We start from the raw sequence: 21,518 nt of genomic DNA, 5'->3' as shown, positions 1-21,518 counted from the left end.
TGTCGATTTACTGCCTCAGTCGCACCATAAAAGTGTTCACGTAGTGTAAGAAGATATTCCTTATGCCACACATTAGACCAATGATCAATTACTTTATTTAACATTTTAAATTTATCACACAACACTGCCGCATCATTGTAATCTTCATCACTTTCTTCCAGATTATCTCTATACACAGGGGCAGCTTCCAGTTTCCTTCCACATATTAGGTGAGAAGGTGTTAATACATCTGCATCAGGTGTATCACTCATGTACGAGAGAGGCATATTATTTATACGATTTTCCACCTCCACTAACACTGCACGGAATTCTTCCAAATTAATTTTCTTACGTGTAATACTTTACGGAGACACCTCTTCACTGTGCCTATCAGTCTTTCGTACAGCCCCCCCCCCTGCCATGGGGCTCTAGGAGTAATAAATTTCTAGGTACACCCTCGCTGGGTTAACAGAGATTGAACATCGTTACTATTATTTAACTCTATCAAATGTTGAGCACCTGCTACAAAATTTGTGGCATTATCCGAAATCATCAATCTCGGACAGGATCTCCTAGCTGCAAATTTTCGAAACATCTGTATAAACTGTTCTGCAGACAAGTCCTGTGCCACTTCTAAATGAACTGCCCTAGTAGCAGTACAGGTGAACAAACATACACTTTCAGTGGAACACCATCTGAAGTACCTGTTAAAATTATTGGACCACTATAGTCTACACCTGTTACATCAAATGGTTTCACTAATTGTATACACTCCTTTGGCAATGGTGGAGGACCTGGGTACATATAGGATCTGGCATCCACACATTGACATATTACACAAGATTTAATCACCCTTTTTACACTTTGCTGTCCTTGTGGAATCCAGAAAGTTTCACTAATACAATTTAAGGTATCTTGTACCCCACCATGCATTACATTTTTATGGGCATTTAGAACAATTAAATTTGTTAGATGATGAGTTTTGGGCAGTAAGATAGGGTGTTTAGCATAATCACCCAATTCAGCATTTTGTAACCTACCTCTGCACCTAATTACATTGTTCTCTAAATACAGCCCCAATTTCTCTATTATGGAACCTTTCGCAATTTTACTTTCCATCATCAATTTAATCTCATTCCCATAGATTTCTTCTTGTACCCTCTTTATCCAATATTCAAGAGGATGTGAAAACTTATATGAGATATTCATCTTGTTTAGAAATTTAAACACCAACTTAGTTACATTAATTAGTTTGAGTAAAGAGGAATACCTGTTTATATCAATGGCTAATGAAGGACAAACTATTGGAGTGGTGGTCACAGTAATTTCAACAGGAGCAATATACGCCTTTGTACAGGCCAATTAGCTTTATTTACCAACCAGCTTGGTCCTTTAAACCATGATACAGCATTTACAAATTTAGCATAAGGTAAACCTCGAGACAAGAAATCAGCTGGATTCTCCTCACCAGGTATATGATTAAATGTTAACATATGCTGACCCAAACTATTATACTTCTCTTGCATCTGATTAATTTCAGCGACTCTGTTTTGTACGTACACAATTTTACTGTTTCCATTACGAATCCATTGTAAGGATACCTCATTATCAGACCAAATTACAGTGTCGCTAATATTTATCTCCTGCAACTTATTTCTTATATAATTAGCTAATTTGACACCTTCATAAATGGCTGTTAATTCCAACTGAGGTAAGGTACATGATTTAATTGGAGACACTTTAGCCTTAGACATAACAAGAGAAATAACACTATTACATTGAAGGTAAGCAACTGCTCCATATGCCAATTTTGAAGCATCACAAAAAATGTGGGGTACATTTTTCCCATTTGGATTGGCCACCTGGCATGGGAACTCCAACACTGGAATTTTCTCATAATCACCAATTAATTCATCCCACCTGTTAATGAATTCCTCAGGTAGAGTTTCATCCCAAGCACATTTAAGTTTCCATGCTTCCTGTATTAATAATTTCCCTCTTATAGTAAGGGGTGACACTAAACCTAGTGGATCAAAACATTTGGAAACTTCAGCAAGCAAAACTCTCTTAGTTAATTTATTGGGCATACTGTAATTATTAGGTTTTAACATTAACAAATCTCTCTCAGTATCTCAAGTTAATCCCAATACATTACTACATTTTGGCACTTCATCTCCAGGGTAATCTTTACTTATTTTGTCCTTTAATTTGGACGAATTACTATTCCATTCCCTCAGAGGCATATTTGCACTTTGCATTATTTTATTAGCCTCTCCATAAGTCATTAACAGTTCCTCTTCAGTTGATGTCACACCCAGGAAATTGTCCACATAAAATTGTTTGCTCATTACTTTACTCAATGGACTTTCCATACGTTTAAGGTGTGCATTTATCGTCGCTTGAAGTAGGAACGGACTGGATGTAGCACCAAATAATACGCTCCTAAAGCGAAAGGTTTTCAGAGGGCTAAGTTGGTCACTAGGATTCTCAGGCCATAAGAAGTGGGTACAATCCCAGTCAGCCTCTTGTAAACCCACTCTTAGGAAAGCTTTACTTATGTCAGCCATAAAGGCATAATTCTTCACCCTGAAATTTAATAAGATATCTCCTAATTTTTCCGTCAACGACGGACCTGTCATCAAACAGTCATTTAAACTAGGTACATTTTTGTTACTCCTGGCACTACAATTAAACACAATCCTCAGAGGAGTGGTCTTAGAATCCTTCTTTACTCCGTGATGTGGCAAATAGTGACCATAAATTTTGGCTTGCTCAGGAGGTACCTCTTCTATAAATTTATTAATTAATTGCTCAGCAATTATATCATTATAGGCAGTTAACAATTCTGGTATCTTACTCAGTTCGCGGAGCTCAGCCTTTAATTGTCCATATGCCATTCTGTAATTAGTGGGCAATTCTGGATGGTTCAGTCTCCACGGAAGTCGTACCCAGTATTGTCCAGATTCAAATTTTACATCTCTCAGGCATTGTTCCTGAATAAAAGAATCGTCTGGACTTTCTTCATTTACATTTATTCCAATGCTGTCTAATTCCCACAATTTATGCACTGGCTCAACACCATCCTCTATGGAAGAATTATAATGGGGCACGATTTCATGAGTAAGACACACAGTTATGGTATTTGTAGTTTCCTCTAGTCATGAATTATTATTACGAGGAATCCTACCATACATTACATGGCCTCCTGCAGTCTTCTAAAGGGTGACACCACATTTCTTTACCATACCCTTTACAAAGGAGGCATAATAGTCACTACCTATCAAAATATTTATTGGGCCTACAGAATCATCACTTACACCAGAAGGTGCTAAATTTACATTATGTGAGAGTCTTTCTGTAGCTTTACTAAGCCCTACTGTAGATATTTTCTCTGGAAGTTTATCTACAATTACTGCATTAACACGTTTTTTCTCATTGCCCAACCTGACAGTTACATAAACAGTGTCATACAATTGAGCCCTTTTATCCGAGAGAAAACCAGATAATTTTAAAGTTGTGGGATCTCTCATCTGTACTTTCATACCATCAAGACATTTACGTTTTATGAAAGTACGTTGGGATCCCTGGTCCAATAATGCATTTACATTTTTTGATTTATGCCTTTTATCATCAATTTTTACCTGTAACACAGGTAAGGCTACTTCAGCAAAACCATCATTATTAACATTTGCAGCAATTTTTACATTAGTCACTGTTGTGTCAGGATTGTCAACATTATCATTATTATCAACATTATCATATAGACCCTTACACATGACTATATGGTGTCTTCCTTTGTGACATTGATAACAGTTGTTTAATTTGGCATGACAATCCTTTACATTGTGATTACCTAAACACCTGATACATCTGTCAAGTTCCTCCAGTCTTTCAACTTTATCATTCCATGAATTGTATGCATTGCAATTCTTAGAAAAATGAGTACCCTTGCAGAAAAGACAATCTCTTTTTTCTTTGACTGGTTTCTTATTAACTGGGCTACTCTTAGGAGGGTACTTATTCTTCTTACCTTGTGGAGAATCATTATTCCTGATTCCTGCTACTTGATATGTACCTATGCAACTATTTTTAGGAAATGAATTTTGATTATTACCATTGGGATCATTTTTCCCTTTGTGAAACTTGACAGATACCTCAGAGTTATTATGTGTTGCATCTTTAAAATGAGTTAGTTGGCTGGTCTGCAACTGCACAATTAATTCTTGTAGACCTAGTCTTATTTCCACCAGACCAAAATAACCTTTGTGATATTTGTTCGAGATCCATTCAAGTGTTTTACAGCTTAATTTATTCTGTACCATGCCACTCAATAACCAGTCTGATTCCTTCAGATTATATTTATTACTTAAAGTTTTGAGAGTGCTCTCCAGTTTAACTCTAAACTGCTGTAAACCTTTGTAAGTGTGATCTGGAGATTTTAAATTAACAATGATATTCACTAGATCCAACCTACTTTGTTCTATATTACCATAAGTGACCTTCAACAAGTCAACTGCTTCCTTGTAAGAGTCATCTACATTGGGAAAGGCTTGTATGAGTATGTGAACATCTCCTCTTACCTGTCCTTTGAGGTAAAATAATTTAGTTACACAGGCTAGGTCACTCCTGTCATGCACAGCTGCTTTAAAAATTGACCAAAATTCCTCCCAATTTTCTCCAGGATTAAATACAGGTAAACATAATTCTGGGAGTTTTGGCAAAGACATATTATTTGTTGGAACAGCCTGATTACCTGCATGGTTTACACATTTTAATTTATTCAAAGCCTGATTTTTTTCAAGAATCTTTTCTTCTAATTCATAATACTGATTAATCATGAGATCTACTTCAGTCTCATCTACACAGTTTACTAACAAATCTCCTTCATATTTGTTGTAATATAATTTATATGAATCATATCTGTTCCCTAAAGCATCTAAATACAATTTTAAATCATCAATATTCACAGTTTCTTGATTCATTAATTCCAAGCACTTATTATATGCCTTGGTTACATGACCTTTTCTAGCCTGCAAGATGCTGTCTTTGCTCTATATTCCATATGTTTGTCTTCTATATTAATTTCCTCATTTTCAGCCATGATGCAATGTATTAAACTTAATTAATAACACTGATTACAACTTACAACACTGATATAACTTACCTTTGAATAAATCCTAGCTACTTCAGCTTAGCAATTACATGTAAGAAAATTATAATATAAATTTTAAATGTACATTAATACAAACAAACCTTTAACCAGACTTGGCTTATCAAAATTAATATTATACAAATTAATATAAATCCTTGCCAGAATTTGGCATAGCAAAATTAATATTATACACATTAATATAATCAGCTACACTTGGCTTATCAATTACACATACACTGATATAAATCTTGGCCAGAATTGTCTTATCAAATTAATATTATACAAATTAATATAAATCCTTGCCAGAATTTGGCATAGCAAAATTAATGTTATACACATTAATATAATCTTTAGTCATACTTGACTTGGTTTATCCAAATTAATATTGTAATAATTATAATCCACTACACATTAAGTAAATTTGTGAACTTAACATCCACCTCCTTCTGTCATTTCACATATAATTATTAAGTAATTAACTAATTAATGACTTCACTAATTACCTCCAGTTCAAGAAGGACCAACGGGCAAATTAAATGTGGAAAATTGCATTTATCTGAATGTAACTCATTATGTACATAACAGTAAATGATAAAGATAATTATTATTTATCAGAGTTACATAGACAAGTAGGAATTTGGGACACCTAGGTCACAAAAATGTCCCCCTTCGATACCTACCACTGTCATATCCACAAGTTGCTCTAGACCTATTAATTACAAATGAAATATGTATCATCAGGAATTCTGGTAAATATATAAATTTGTGGACTGTATATTAAAATTAATAAGTGATTATATGTACACACATTTACATAACAGAAGGAGAATATATCTTAATATCACTCACCAATTTGACTGGAGATTAAGGTGTATCATACTCAGAATACCTCACTATCTATGAAAACACTGGCCAGAGTTACAACATAAACAGACTTATCTGAGGTTCCTGGAGCTGTCTTGTCCAGTCGCCTGATATCTCAAGTTATGCAGGAATGCACATCCAACAATTTCGGCTCCTATTTGAGAGGTGTCAGCCCAATTTTACCTCTAGAGCACGAAAATTCTTCCCAATATTCACTAACGTTTGTTACTCAATTCAAAAAACAATTGCGAGTCTCTTCTTCGCAGACGCAGGCTTCCCATTTTTTATGACAAATTTTATTAAATACAATGTATTACACTAATTTATATAAAAAATACACTGTATTTTTTCTGGAAAATACATTATTTTCCACACATCTCTAACCACCCAGGATTTCACTACAAATATTAGATGCAGCCAATCTGTATATGCCATAAAAATTAGTATTAACCTGCCATACAAATGCGTGACTGATTACTAACACACACTATCATTTTTTTATTAGCAAACTCCTAGACAATTATGCTTCAAACGCTTTTCTATTGGCTGACTGCTAGACATAGTTAAGTTGATTATGGCACTATTATAAGGCTGTTATATCCTGCAATAATTATTTTTATTTTTATTTTGCTTTTCATTTTATCATATACATACTCAACATGAATATAAGTTGACCTTTAAGTTTCTCCATTTAATGGATCTGTAGCTGAAATTATTTTGAAAGAAATATACACAAATGCAATAAGTTTTTCTTTTGAATGTTGAAATGATAAAGATTCATACACACCTTGATGGCACACACGAGTGGAGTGAGTCCAAACTTGTTTTCATCATGTAAAGCATCGACTAGCACTTGCTGCGAGGTTAACAGCCAGGCTAACGGTGCCAAGTGGCCAAAGACAGCCATAACATGAAGGAGGTTATTACCGCTGTGATCACTGAGGTTACGGATGAGTGTGCCCTCCATGTCAGCAACACTACGTTTCTGAAATGGAGTCATTACATTAAAAATCTCTCTAAAAGAGATCATTTCCTAAAACTTCAGAGTTGTTTATGGTTAGCATTTGTTGCTAACCATAAACAACTGCAAATAACATACACAGAACAAGTAATAACAATAAAGGCCATAATATACACACGCACACACCCACAAACACAAAACCTGTACTGCAATTTACTAAACAAATGAGGTGAAAAAGAAGATTTTATACAAATTATTAACCTGGAGGATTAATGATCCTGGAAGGTTAATAACCCAGGATATTCATTATTATTATTATAATCAAGGGGGAAGCGCTAAACCCGGAGGATTATACAGCGCCTGGGGAGGGGGGGGATGTGGAAGGCATTCAGGCTTAATTCGGGGACCCCTCAAGGAAGGTTCCTTGATGTTGGTGAGGGGCTCTTGATTTAGGGAATTGGATCTGTGCTCCAGTTCCCCGAATTAAGCCTGAATGCCTTCCACATCCCCCCCCCCCAGGCGCTGTATAATCCTCCGGGTTTAGCGCTTCCCCCTTGATTATAATAATAATAATTAATTCGGGGAACTGGAGCACAGATCCAATTCCCTAAATCAAGAGCCCCTCACCAACATCAAGGAACCTTCCTTGAGGGGCCAGGATATTCAAAGAAAGCCAACCAGTGTAGTTTATTTCTATTGGTGTCCTTAGGTCCTTCCCAGGATATGCATTTGCTTCTGGGTGAACAAGGGCAGCAGTTTTATGGCACTTGCTAATACATGTCTCCATGCCCAGTATTAAATCTGGGTCCTCTTGGTTGTGAGCCAAACACCCTACTACTGAGCTACAGGAAAAGAATCATAAACAAGAGATTAATTTGCTGACTACATATCTGTCCAATTTGCAAACCAACTCTAAAATCTTAGTCACATCTGGAGTAATATAGAGAACTTGATACACCACCACATAAAATTTCAGTTTTAACTACACAGACCTGATCACTAAAATAAACATATAAAAATCACATAATAACTAAAATATTTTAATACTGTATTTATTTATTATTATTATTATTATTATTATTATTATTATTATTATAATGGAGGAGCACTAAACCCTTAGGGATTATACAGCATCTGTGGGGGGGGGGTGGAAAGCATTGACTTAATTCAGGGAATTGGAGCATATATCTAAGAGCCCTTGACCAGCATCAAGGAACCTCCCTTGAGGGGAGGAATATTGTATTTACCTCATACAACCAGACAACCCCCCAACTTCTAGCTTCGGATCAACAATAAACGCTCTTGCTTTCTAATATTGTATCTTCAATTAGCAAACCACCAGAATTAATAAAAAAAATTGTGTTGACTCTAGCTATTGTATATGGACTAAAATAACAGCCTCAAAAAAAAAACAGGCATAATCACTGAAATCTCAGCCTTTCTAATCATAATAAATCACCAAAATAATTCTTGAAACCCAACCAAGATAATGAGTCACCAAAAGTTAAACCCAAAAGGACCATACACCTTTGCGGGGCAGAGGAGAGGAAGAGATGGATATGATAGTAACACTACTGTGTGATACCGACACTTTGCTGGAAATAAATACAAAACGCAAACACAGGGATATTTTATTGTAAAAGTTACAGTCGCTGGATTTGGTCACTCCAAATGTGGGGTGACCAAGAACCCAGGAAAGAAACATTTCCAATAAGTAATAATATGTAATATAACTCTACTTGTTTCAAAAATGAATATGGTGAATATATAATTGTTAACTTCACAACGAAAACAAAGACCGCCATTACAGTTGGTGCAATATTCAGGATACCACATACTAATATACAGGATACCACATACTAATATACAGGATACCACATACTAATATACAGGATACCACATACTAATATACAGGATACCACATACTAATATACAGGATACCACATACTAATATACAGGATACCACATACTAATATACAGGATACCACATACTAATATACAGGATACCACATACTAATATACAGGATACCACATACTAATATCACAAACTTTAGTGACAACTTAAAAAGCTAATAATAAACAAGCAACTAAACAAAGATTACCTATTACTTGATGGTGACTTCAACAATAAAAGTCATTAGATTCGTAATAAAGTTGGTAGAATTACCGACAATATGTAAAGTAAAAGGACACAAGTGCAACTAATGTGACATTTATTGTGGCAACGTTTCGCTCTCCAGGAGCTTTATCAAGCCATTACAAACAATACATGGACACAGAGGGTATATAAAGGCTCAGAGTGAGGTGAATACTAGTGAGGTACCATTTCGATGTTCACTAGTCGTAGTAGTAGTAGTAGTAGTAGTAGTGGTAGTGACAAAAGTAATACAATATGGTAGAGCAATTAATTCGTTCATGAGTAAAAGGATATAAAAGCTATTACTTGGGTAACATAAAAATAGGTTGGACAAATATAAACTGGAATGAGGCAGCTTGTTTCAGTGTTCACTCTCTGTGCTTTGTGTAGTATAACAGGAGAGACTATGTGATGGCAGGGTTTACTGTTTTCAGGAGGATTCTTGCTAAGACTTCGGAGATGGTGAAGCTGCCGTTGTTTTGTTTAATTGTATTTGAAACAGCGATCAGTGCTGATTCAAGGCACTTGCGTGTGCGGAAATTAGTTTCTTTTATCACTAATTGGGCGTCTCTGAATTTCATAAGATGATTTGTGGAATTTCGGTGTTGTACACAGGCGTTGTTTAAGTTGTCGTTCCTACATGCGTATATGTGTTCATTGAGGCGGGTGTCGAGGTTTCTTGCTGTTTCACCTACGTAGATCTTGTCACAGCCTCCACAGGGTATAGTGTAAACTCCTGCATTGACTGGTTCGTGGTGCTTGGGTTTTGTCCTGGTTAGATCCTTTATTGAAGTGGTAGAAGCGATGGCGACTCTGGTGTTAGCTTGTGAAAGTACTTTTGAGACGTTTAGTGCAACCTGGCTGTTGGGAAGAATTATAACTTTGTTGGGAGCGGTGTTGATGCGTGGAGAATTGATGATCTGAAGAGCTCTTTTCTTGCAGTCTTTGATGAAAAAAGAAGGAAATTGTAACTCAGTGAATGTAAGTACATTCCTCGTCAAGAAACTCAGGACTACAAATTCAGTATGCTCTTAGGAAAAACCCGATGATGATGCCTCTTTTGGTCTTGGTATCTTGACTGGAATAGAAGTGTGTGAGATCATTTTTATTGGTGGGTTTCCGATAAACTTGAAATCTTAGGTTGTTGTCTACTTTGTGAATGAGGACGTCGAGGAAAGGCAGCTTGTCATTGGACTCTTCTTCTAGTGTAAACTGAATCGCTGGTTCAACTGCGTTGAGCCTTGCCTGAAGATCCCGTACATCAAAACGTTTTGGAGTTATTACGAGGACATCGTCCACGTAACGTAACCAAGTGACGCTTGAAGGGATGATGTTGGCGAAGTGTTCGGACTCTAGGTGTTCCATGTATAAGTTGGCTAGGACGGCACTTATTGGGGACCCCATTCCCATGTTACACTATACCCTGTGGAGGCTGTGACAAGATCTACGTAGGTGAAACAGCAAGAAACCTCGACACCCGCCTCAATGAACACATATACGCATGTAGGAACGACAACTTAAACAACGCCTGTGTACAACACCGAAATTCCACAAATCATCTTATGAAATTCAGAGACGCCCAATTAGTGATAAAAGAAACTAATTTCCGCACACGCAAGTGCCTTGAATCAGCACTGATCGCTGTTTCAAATACAATTAAACAAAACAACGGCAGCTTCACCATCTCCGAAGTCTTAGCAAGAATCCTCCTGAAAACAGTAAACCCTGCCATCACATAGTCTCTCCTGTTATACTACACAAAGCACAGAGAGTGAACACTGAAACAAGCTGCCTCATTCCAGTTTATATTTGTCCAACCTATTTTTATGTTACCCAAGTAATAGCTTTTATATCCTTTTACTCATGTACGAATTAATTGCTCTACCATATTGTATTACTTTTGTCACTACCACTACTACTACTACTACTACTACTACTACGACTAGTGAACATCGAAATGGTACCTCACTAGTATTCACCTCACTCTGAGCCTTTATATACCCTCTGTGTCCATGTATTGTTTGTAATGGCTTGATAAAGCTCCTGGAGAGCGAAACGTTGCCACAATAAATGTCACATTAGTTGCACTTGTGTCCTTTTACTTTACACTGATAAACAACTTATCGTCACGCACCTTAACCGACTACGAGAAACAAGCACTGAGTCTGGGACTCAAATTTACCACCAACATACGCAAACCTAACTATCAACTCAATCTTGTTACCAGGAACCATAGACACAGTGACAGCAACTTCCAGAAGGGTTATATACAGGGCCTTCTCACTGCAGCTTTATGTGAACCTTCTTCTTCTAATCTTCCTAGAAGATACATCACTGCCCTTAAGGACCTCGCCAACGACCCCAACATTATCGTCACCACCGCCGACAAAGGAGGTGGAGTCGTCATACTCAACACCAGTGACTACAACACTAAAATGATGGACCTTTTGAATGATCAATCTACATACGAACCTATCAGCACTCAACAGTGCGAGACGCTCACCAAAGACTTTCTATACAAAAGCAGACAAATACTCAAACGCACTAGAGAAGGCAAGAAACTTCTGTACTTGTTACCAAGCAACCCTAAACCAGCACACATGTATGGTTTACCCAAGACCCATAAACACAATATTCCTCTCAGACCAATCACGTCAGGAATAGGCAGTGCTCCACACAAGCTAGCCGGAGTTCTTGCCAAACATCTTTCCTGCCTTCTGGGGACCATCAGCCCCGCTCATCTTAAACACTCAGGCGACCTTCTCAACCGCATCCGTAACCTCTCCATCCGTAACAAGAAACTAAGCAGTTTGGATGTGACTTCCCTCTTCACAAAAGTACCTACCAAAAAAGCCATCGAGGTTCTACGACGTAAAGTCAACCAGGACCTTAATCTTCCTTTACCTCCCGGAAATTTTGTTGACTTGATTGAACTCTGTGTTAACTTCAACTGTTTTTCCTTCAATAACAAGCTCTACAAACAAACCTACGGCATGGGAATGGGGTCCCCAATAAGTGCCGTCCTAGCCAACTTATACATGGAACACCTAGAGTCTGAACACTTCGCCAACATCATCCCTTCAAGCGTCACTTGGTTACGTTACGTGGACGATGTCCTCGTAATAACTCCAAAACGTTTTGATGTACGGGATCTTCAGGCAAGGCTCACGAGTTCTCCCGCAACTGAGGTTAAGCTGGTTGATCAGTAATTTAAAGCTACCTTTCCTCGACGTCCTCATTCACAAAGTAGACAACAACCTAAGATTTCAAGTTTATCGGAAACCCACCAATAAAAATGATCTCACACACTTCTATTCCAGTCAAGATACCAAGACCAAAAGAGCATCATCATCGGGTTTTTCCTAAGAGCATACCGAATTTGTAGTCCTGAGTTTCTTGACGAGGAATGTACTTACATTCACCAAACATTTACTGAGTTACAATTTCCTTCTTTTTTCATCAAAGACTGCAGAAAAAGAGCTCTTCAGATCATCAATTCTCCACGCATCAACGCCGCTCCCAACAAAGTTATAATTCTTCCCAACAGCCAGGTTGCACTAAACGTCTCAAAAGTACTTTCACAAGCTAACACCCAGAGTCGCCATCGCTTCTACCACTTCAATAAAGGATCTAACCAGGACAAAACCCAAGCACCACGAACCAGTCAATGCAGGAGTTTACACTATACCCTGTGGAGGCTGTGACAAGATCTACGTAGGTGAAACAGCAAGAAACCTCGACACCCGCCTCAATGAACACATATACGCATGTAGGAACGACAACTTAAACAACGCCTGTGTACAACACCGAAATTCCACCAATCATCTTATGAAATTCAGAGACGCCCAATTAGTGATAAAAGAAACTAATTTCCGCACACGCAAGTGTCTTGAATCAGCACTGATCGCTGTTTCGAATACAATTAAACAAAACAACGGCAGCTTCACCATCTCCGAAGTCTTAGCAAGAATCCTCCTGAAAACAGTAAACCCTGCCATCACATAGTCTCTCCTGTTATACTACACAAAGCACAGAGAGTGAACACTGAAACAACCTGCCTCATTCCAGTTTATATTTGTCCAACCTATTTTTATGTTACCCAAGTAATAGCTTTTATATCCTTTTACTCATGTACGAATTAATTGCTTTTGCCACTACCACTACTACTACTACTACTACCACTAGTGAACATCGAAATGGTACCTCACTAGTATTCACCTCACTCTGAGCCTTTATATACCCTCTGTGTCCATGTATTGTTTGTAATGGCTTGATAAAGCTCCTGGAGAGCGAAACGTTGCCACAATAAATGTCACATTAGTTGCACTTGTGTCCTTTTACTTTACATAAATTGATTTTCATATTTGCCAATCTCCCTTCATCCAGCAAATTACGAGTTTGAAGTAATCTGTTGAAGGGACTCGATATAATACAAAGGACAATGAGATATTAAACTTGACATTTTTAGACTGATAAAAGTAGTGTTACTCACCAGGGATGGTAAATCACCTTTCTTGGCAATATCGAAGATTCTCTTAATCCAGTCAGGTGTTCTACCCCGCTCCCTTCCTCGGTGTTCAGGTCGAGGCTTCTTACTAGCTTCTTCTTCTTCTCTTCTTCCCTCCTGATTTATCCCAGAAGCAACTTGAGACTCCTCTATGGTGGTCTTTTCCCGAGGCTGAGTGCGCTCCCTCCTGCGAGGATGCGCAATGCTATGGACCCGTCCCCCATGGCCTCGCAGACTGGGCTCCGGGCCTTGGGATGTGACAGCATCGTAGATCTTTTCACTGTACTGTTGAAAGTCAGCTGAGAGGACAGGTGGACCTGGTGGGCGTGTGGGCGTGTCATCACCATGGTCTGTGGCACTTCCGCCTGCGGATGTGGCACTGGTGGGTAGACGAGAGGAGGCACGGGATCCAGAGTGTGGCCGGGAGGGGCGCTGTGGCTGGGGTTCCTGAGCTAGCCGTCGCACCTCCGGTCCATGAGCCAATTCACTCAATGTTTCTATGATTGACACAGTTTTTAAGAATCCTGGCTGATGCACACTCCGTCTCGCACCACCCCCATTAGTTCCCTTAGAGGCACTGCCTTGCCCGACGCCACTACCACTGGGGCCACTTACTGTCATGCCCCGTCCAACACTGGTCCCCGGGGCACACGATGGGGGAAGACCCAGCCCTCCACAATTTTTGCTGGCATTCCCACCCCTTCCCACACTCCGTCCACCATTGCTGCCATTTCCTGCACTCAGCCCAAGGTTCCTGCCACTGGCCACACCCACTCCACGCCCTCCTGCACCACTTACTCCACCCACAAGTACACTCTCCAAGTCACCCATACCCAGTAGCCGTCGCTCGCGGGACCTGCTACGGCTCTTGCACCCCTGGGAACAGAGAAGCATGTCAATATTTAATGAAAACACTGTCAGATTAACTATTTTATTAAGAAACTGAACACAATAATATCATACAAAATCAAGCGCTACAGTCGACCTACTAGCCTAGATTATGTGAATCCAGTATAATACCCATAAACCTTATTCCAGTGGAACAAGACTGACAGTGTATGTATACTGAACGTAAAACGTCCATTCGTTATAAGAGTATGTATCTATCCATACAAAGTCTCATATATATCACAAGTTGTCTGATAACTGGTTAATACAGGGTGGTAAGTTTTCTAGTATAACGAAGTGGCATCCTTAATGCAGAATCAACTACGACACTGGAAGGTACAGTAAAGACAGATTCAATGTATACCATAATACATTGTACAGTTTTGTGATAATACCGGTGTATGCATACTTCATACAGAGGAATGGATAAGTATCATGTATAACTGTTGAGAATAAAAAGCTCTTTATCTCTGTACGGTGTGCTTGAATAAGTGTGTTCCTGGATGAGTTGTTGATGTGAAGATCGCCTAGGACCAAGTTATGTTCTAAGAATGATAGTTATTAGTCATAACTAAGCGCTAAACCCATAAGGGTCATAAAGCTAGGGATGGAAGTGGTGGTTTATTCGTCAGGAAACAGCACAATGTTTCCTGACGCTGGTTAAGCATCTGCTGGCTTACGGGAGCTGCCTCGTACACCACATCAAAAAAATTCCAAGAGTCACTTTACAGCAGCGTATCTTATGATAAGATATTAATACCTAAGGGTATCCTAAAACAATGCTAAAGTACTTTAATATTTTCTAGTGTCAGACTTATTCCAATGATCACACCAATAATGTTTCCTGTGTTAAATATATGTTAGTGTTAAATATATACTCAAATAATAATGCAATAAGCTCTACTTGAGATTTTATCAGTCTGACTTCATGACAGACTTGTAGAATGATAATAATAATAATAATAATAATAATAATAATAATAATAATATCTTTATTTCTACAAGTACATATATAAGGTATACAGTCCTAGCTGACATCAATAACATACTACTATATAGAAAGCAGCTTGTTATGCTGAGCATTTCAGGCAAATTTGGTCAATTTTGACCCAGGATGCGCCCCACATCAGTCTACTAACACTCAGGTACCCATTTTACTGATGGGTGAACAGGGACAACAGGTGTAAGGAAATACTACCAATATTTCCACCGTTGCCTGGAATCTAACCCGAACCCCTCAGCATGTGAAACGAGAGCTTCACCTACCAGGCCACGAGCCACCCACAGAAGGGGACGTAGCTCTTATACTCTAAAATATGTCCCAAAGAATTGGTGCTTAGACCAGCACAGTAACCTGAAATGGTTCTAAAATTACTTGTAAAACCTGAAGACCTAAAGAACTTTGTGTACAAGATTAAGTAACGAGTCATTTTAACTCTGAGATGTATAAGCGTCTAGGTTAGGTTAGGTTAGGTTAGGTTAGGTTAGGTTAGGTTAGGTTAAGTTAGGTTAGTTTAGCTTAGGTTAGGTCAGGTTAGGTTAGGTTAGGTTAGGTTAGGTTAGGTTAAGTTAGGTTAGTTTAGCTTAGGTTAGGTCAGGTTAGGTTAGGTTAGGTTAGGTTAGGTTAGGTTAGGTCAGGTTAGTTTAGGTTAGGTTAGGTTAGGTTAAGTTAGGTTAGGTTAGGTTAGGTTAGGTTAGGTCAGGTTAGGTCAGGTTAGGTTAGATTAGGTTAGGTTAGGTTAGGTTAGGTTAGGTTAGGTCAGGTTAGGTTAGGTTAGGTTAGGTTAGGTTAGGTTAAGTTAGGTTAGTTTAGCTTAGGTTAGGTCAGGTTAGGTTAGGTTAGGTTAGGTTAGGTTAGGTTAGGTCAGGTTAGTTTAGGTTAGGTTAGGTTAGGTTAAGTTAGGTTAGGTTAGGTTAGGTTAGGTTAGGTTAGGTCAGGTTAGGTCAGGTTAGGTTAGATTAGGTTAGGTTAGGTTAGGTTAGGTTAGGTTAGGTCAGGTTAGGTTAGGTTAAGTTAGGTTAGTTTAGGTTAGGTTAGGTCAGGTTAGGTTAGGTTAGGTTAGGTTAGGTTAAGTTAGGTTAGGTTAGGTTAGGTTAGGTTAGGTTAGGTCAGGTCAGGTTAGGTTAGGTTAGGTTAGGTTAGGTTAGGTTAGGTTAGGTTAGTTTAGGTTAGGTTAGGTTAGTTTAGGTTAGGTTAGGTTAGGTTAGGTTAGGTTAGGTTAGTTTAGGTTAGGTTAGGTTAGGTTAGTTTGTGTTAGGTTAGGTTAGACTAGGTTAGGTTAGGTTAGGATAGGTTAGGTTAGGTTAGGTTAGGTTAGGTTAGGTTAGGTTAGGTTAGTTTAGGTTAGGTTAGGTTAGTTTAGGTTAGGTTAGGTTAGGTTAGGCTAGGTTAGTTTAGGTTAGGTTAGGCTAGGTTAGGTTAGGTTAGGTTAGGTTAGGTTAGGCTAGGTTAGGTTAGGTTAGGTTAGGTTAGGTTAGGCTAGGTTAATTTAGGTTAGGTTAGGTTAGGCTAGGTTAGGTTAGGTTAGGTTAGGCTAGGTTAGGTTAGGTTAGGTTAGGTTAGGTTAGGCTAGGTTAGTTTAGGTTAGGTTAGGTTAGGCTAGGTTAGGTTAGGTTAGGTTAGGTTAGGTTAGGCTAGGTTAGGTTAGGTTAGGTTAGGTTAGGTTAGGCTATGTTAGGTTAGATTAGGTTAGGTTAGGTTAGGCTAGGTTAGGTTAGGTTAGGTTAGGTTAGGTTAGGCTAGGTTAGGTTAGGTTAGGTTAGGTTAGGTTAGGCTAGGTTAGGTTAGGTTAGGTTAGGTTAGGTTAGGTTAGGTTAGGTTAGGTTAGGCTAGGTTAGGTTAGGTTAGGTTAGGCTAGGTTAGGTTAGGTTAGGTTAGGTTAGGTTAGGTTAGGTTAGGTTAGGTTAGGTTAGGTTAGGTTAGGCTAGGTTAGGTTAGGTTAGGTTAGGCTAGGTTAGGTTAGGTTAGGTTAGGTTAGGTTAGGTTAGGTTAGGTTAGGTTAGGTTAGGCTAGGTTAGGTTAGGTTAGGTTAGGCTAGGTTAGGTTAGGTTAGGCTAGGTTAGGTTAGGTTAGGTTAGGTTAGGTTCGTCATGAAACAGGACAAGTGTTTCCTAGTACGAGTCTTATGATGATCCGTAGCTGAAGCTTTTGGTCATCTGACCGAGGCCTTTCCCTGGCTTACGGTCCGCCCCTTTAAAAATTATGATTATGATTATATACATATAAGCGTCTTCGACAGTTGTTATATAATAACCTCCAAGAAATATATTAATGAAGAAAGTTATAAAAAAGTTATTTCAATAAAATAAATAAGAATTTAGTGCATCCAAGTTATTATATTATATTTGACAATAAAGAAAAATGTAATCCGTCTTAAATTTCAGGGAAAAAAAGTTAAATTGATACTTTAGTAAGTTTTGAATACAGAAATATAATTATTTAGTGTTTGTGATGAAATATGAATTATGAATATACTTAACCCAAGTATTAATAGTGACTACACAGCATAAATTTCCTATAATTAATGTAGAGTACTAGAAATAAATGTAATTAATAACAAATGATACATTTATTAAACATTAATATTACTATAAATTCATGTATATTCATTGCAGCTCAAATTTAATTCTCTGAAAATATACATGGATTAATAATGATTGTATATTAGTGTGTAATTAGTCTTGACTGACTACTGTAATACTTTATATAAATATAAATGATTTATACTTTCAATAAATAACTCAATATAACAGCTTGTATATATTCTGATGCGTCTCTGTGCCTTGTCTCTCTTCTGTCATGCCGCCACTTTCTACCTTTATGCCTTGTCTATCGTTTCCCCTCATCTATACCTTACCATTTTTTTGTCTTTGTAATTTACCCTTAAATATTGTCATTTTTCTCTTTTGTGTCTTTTTCCTCCACTCTACCATTTTTCTGCATATATCTTTGTACTTGTCTGCCTCTCCCACTTTCCGTTCCTTTATGTTGCTACTCTTCTGTCTCATCTTTCTCTATACTTCACTACATCTTCCCACTTTTTTATTCATCTCTCTCCCTTCCCCTTTCTTTATCTTAACACACCTCTTCCTTGTCCCTCTCTCCCTATACCTCGCCACTCTTCGTCCTTCTCTCTTTCTTCCATTCCCCTACACCACGTCACTGTCCTGCTCTCCACGTCACTGTCCTGCTCTCCACGTCACTGTCCTGCTCTCCACGTCACTGTCCTGCTCTCCACGTCACTGTCCTGCTCTCCACGTCACTGTCCTACCCTCCACGTCACTGTCCTGCCCTCCACGTCAGTCGTGCCCTTCACGTCACTGTCCTGCCCTCCATATCACTGTCCTGCCCTCCACGTCACTGTCCTGCTCTCCACGTCACTGTCCTGCCCTCCACGTCACTCTCCTGCTCTCCCCGTCACTGCCCTGCCCTCCACGTCAGTTGTGCCCTCCATGTCACTGTCCTGCCCTCCACGTCACTGTCCTGCCCTCCACGTCACTGTCCTGCCCTCCACGTCACTGTCCTGCCCTCCACGTCACTGTACTGCTCTCCACGTCACTGTCCTGCCCTCCACGTCACTGTACTGCCCTCCATGTGACTCTTACTGACCTTGTTGCTGTGGAGGCGACAGGTGCAGGAGCAGTTCTGGCGGTCATGGTGATGGGTCGGTGCTGCCGCTGCTGCTGCTGGAGCCAGTACCACCAATGTGTCTGCTGGTCTGCTGCTCGGCTGGTCGGGGCGTCTCGCTCTCCGAACTGCAGGAGGGGACCGGTACACCGGCCGCCGGTAAATCTCCGTGTTGATGCTCGGTACTCCTACCAGTATAGCCGTCGCTGCTGGAGTCGCGTCCACGGGCAGAGAGTAGGTGTCTGTAAGGACAAGAAGATTGTTACCTCTTGTAACTAGGTACATTTTTTACCGTCTGCTGTCATCTAGGCTGCATTAGAATTTCGAGTTGGTAAACTGATGAAAAAAAAAAGTGGCCTAGTTATACAATCACTTGGATTGTGCTGGTCTAACTTCTTTCAAGCAAATAAAATAATAATAATAAAAATAATAATAATAATAATAATAATAATAATAATAATAATAATAATAATAATAATAATAATAATAATAATAATAATAATAATAATAATAATAATAATAATAATGGTTATTGTCTCGTGAGGAAGTACATAAATACACGTTGCATACTTGTCATTAGTTTATCATAATTATTTGGTTATTTAGAGCGCTACCATATGAATATTATGCTTTTAAAAGTACGTAAGAGCTAACTAGTTATATGTATCTAAGAGCCAAGCAATTTTTATATATCAGTTTATATACCAATTTATATACTAATTTGTCACTATATGCGAGTTTATATACCAGTTTATGTAGAACAAGAGACATGAGTAGTCAGACATCAGTAGTCAGCCCAAAACCGCCCAAAATCCCACGAAAGTGGGATTTTGGGCGGTTTTGGGCTGACTACTGCGTTTCCTTAATATTCTGTAACTTGCTTTTAGTAAACCTCTAAGGTTCTCCACTTCCCCTTACCCCGGAAGGGTGTGAAGGGGAGGGGGAGGTAGGTGTAGGGCCCGTGACACTCTGTGTCACTCTGTGTCACGGGCCGCCGTTGATACCTTCTGCCTCCAAGAATTTCACCTCCTGTCTGTTGATGTCTTGCAACATTGCATAGCTCCTGACGACGCACGAGAGTGCGAAAGATCCAGAGCTAAAGATTTCCATCCCCATTTGGCTTGTTCTGCAAACAGGTGATTGTACTGCAATACAATCGCATGTTTGCAATTGTATTGCAATACCAGTTTATATATCAGTTTGGCTTATAGTTAGTTTAGAGACTCTCAGAAAGTAACTTTCTATTTTAAGTTTCTATAACAAAAACACTCTATAGCTCGGTGAAATCAGTTATTTTCTGTGCAGATTTTTTAGGGGAAATCGGTAAGTTAACAACAAACTATTTTTATTTTACGAAAGGTAGAATGTTTTTGGTAAATTACAGGAAAGGCGCCAAAGGAAGAGGGGCTCGGGGGCTGAACTCCCCTCCAAAAAAAAAATTCCCAGCCCCCAAATAAAAATAGTAGTAATAATAACGCTGCTTCAAAACAAATTACCAGTCCCTCCTTCCACTTAAATAACCTCAACATAGAAATTCTGGAGCCGTAACTTGTAAAACATGCCGTTGGGGATATAATATTGAAAAAAACGATTAACCAATAAGAAGACGGCCACAGGTGGGGGAGGAGAGGTTATATTACGCCCTAGGCCTCTCACTCTACATCAGTGCTTCATCAGGGGCTTTCAAATAAGGAACATGAGAAAAATCGAGGTTACAAAAAATATTCATAAATTCTCCATTGGTCAGTATAGCAATTCAACTTGGAATGATATATTCATGAATCTTTTCACGTCGATTCACCCCTTTTCCCCGTACCCTTCCATTAAGCCCCTGATAAATTCAGCAATAATGTAGCATGAAAGGCCAAGGCTGTCATATAACCCCTCCTCCTCTCTTGTGGTATTTTGTTTATACGGTTGAAGAAACAGTCAGGTGATCAACGGTTACTACTGGGTCACGTGACTCGCCGCGTCTGTTTAGTAAACAGTATCAATAATATCAATACCAGAGCAATGAATGTATGACGTCACTTGTCCTCTTATACGTAACTGACCTTTTATGACATAACTGACCTCTTACGACATAACTGACCTCTTACGACATAACTGACCTCTTACGACATAACTGACCTCTTACGACATAACTGACCTCTTACAACATAACTGACCTCTTACGACATAACTGACCTCTTACGACATAACTGACCTCTTACGACATAACTGACCTCTTACGACATAACTGACCTCTTACAACATAACTGACCTCTTACGACATAACTGACCTCTTACGACATAACTGACCTCTTACGACATAACTGACCTCTTACGACATAACTGACCTCTTACGACATCCCTCACAACTACACTGACAGTGTGAGTGTAAACGTTAGGTTAATTACTTAT

At 38.9% G+C, this 21,518-nt stretch overlaps 1 protein-coding gene and 1 long non-coding RNA gene across 2 annotated transcripts in view; one reads left to right on the top strand and one right to left on the bottom strand.

The window, feature by feature from the left end:
- Positions 1-991, top strand: part of LOC138854253 (uncharacterized) — a 31,124-nt gene extending 30,133 nt beyond the window's left edge. Inside the window, exon 3 of the long non-coding RNA XR_011393458.1 lies at positions 162-991. This is a non-coding gene — a long non-coding RNA (uncharacterized lncRNA). The remainder of the gene's footprint in view (positions 1-161) is intronic.
- Positions 1-21,518, bottom strand: part of LOC128684349 (uncharacterized) — a 207,724-nt gene that overhangs the window by 20,581 nt on the left and 165,625 nt on the right. The window contains exons 5-7 of the mRNA XM_070096293.1: positions 19,098-19,357; positions 13,586-14,476; positions 6,783-6,980 (exon numbers count right to left, since the gene is read on the bottom strand). Of these exons, the coding sequence (XP_069952394.1) occupies positions 6,783-6,980; positions 13,586-14,476; positions 19,098-19,357 (1,349 nt within the window). The remainder of the gene's footprint in view (positions 1-6,782; positions 6,981-13,585; positions 14,477-19,097; positions 19,358-21,518) is intronic.

Source organism: Cherax quadricarinatus, chromosome 4, assembly GCF_038502225.1.
Source record: "Cherax quadricarinatus isolate ZL_2023a chromosome 4, ASM3850222v1, whole genome shotgun sequence".
Lineage (NCBI taxonomy): Eukaryota > Metazoa > Arthropoda > Malacostraca > Decapoda > Parastacidae > Cherax > Cherax quadricarinatus.
Note: the sequence above shows the minus strand (reverse complement) of the source record. Positions and strands in the feature narration are given on the sequence as shown.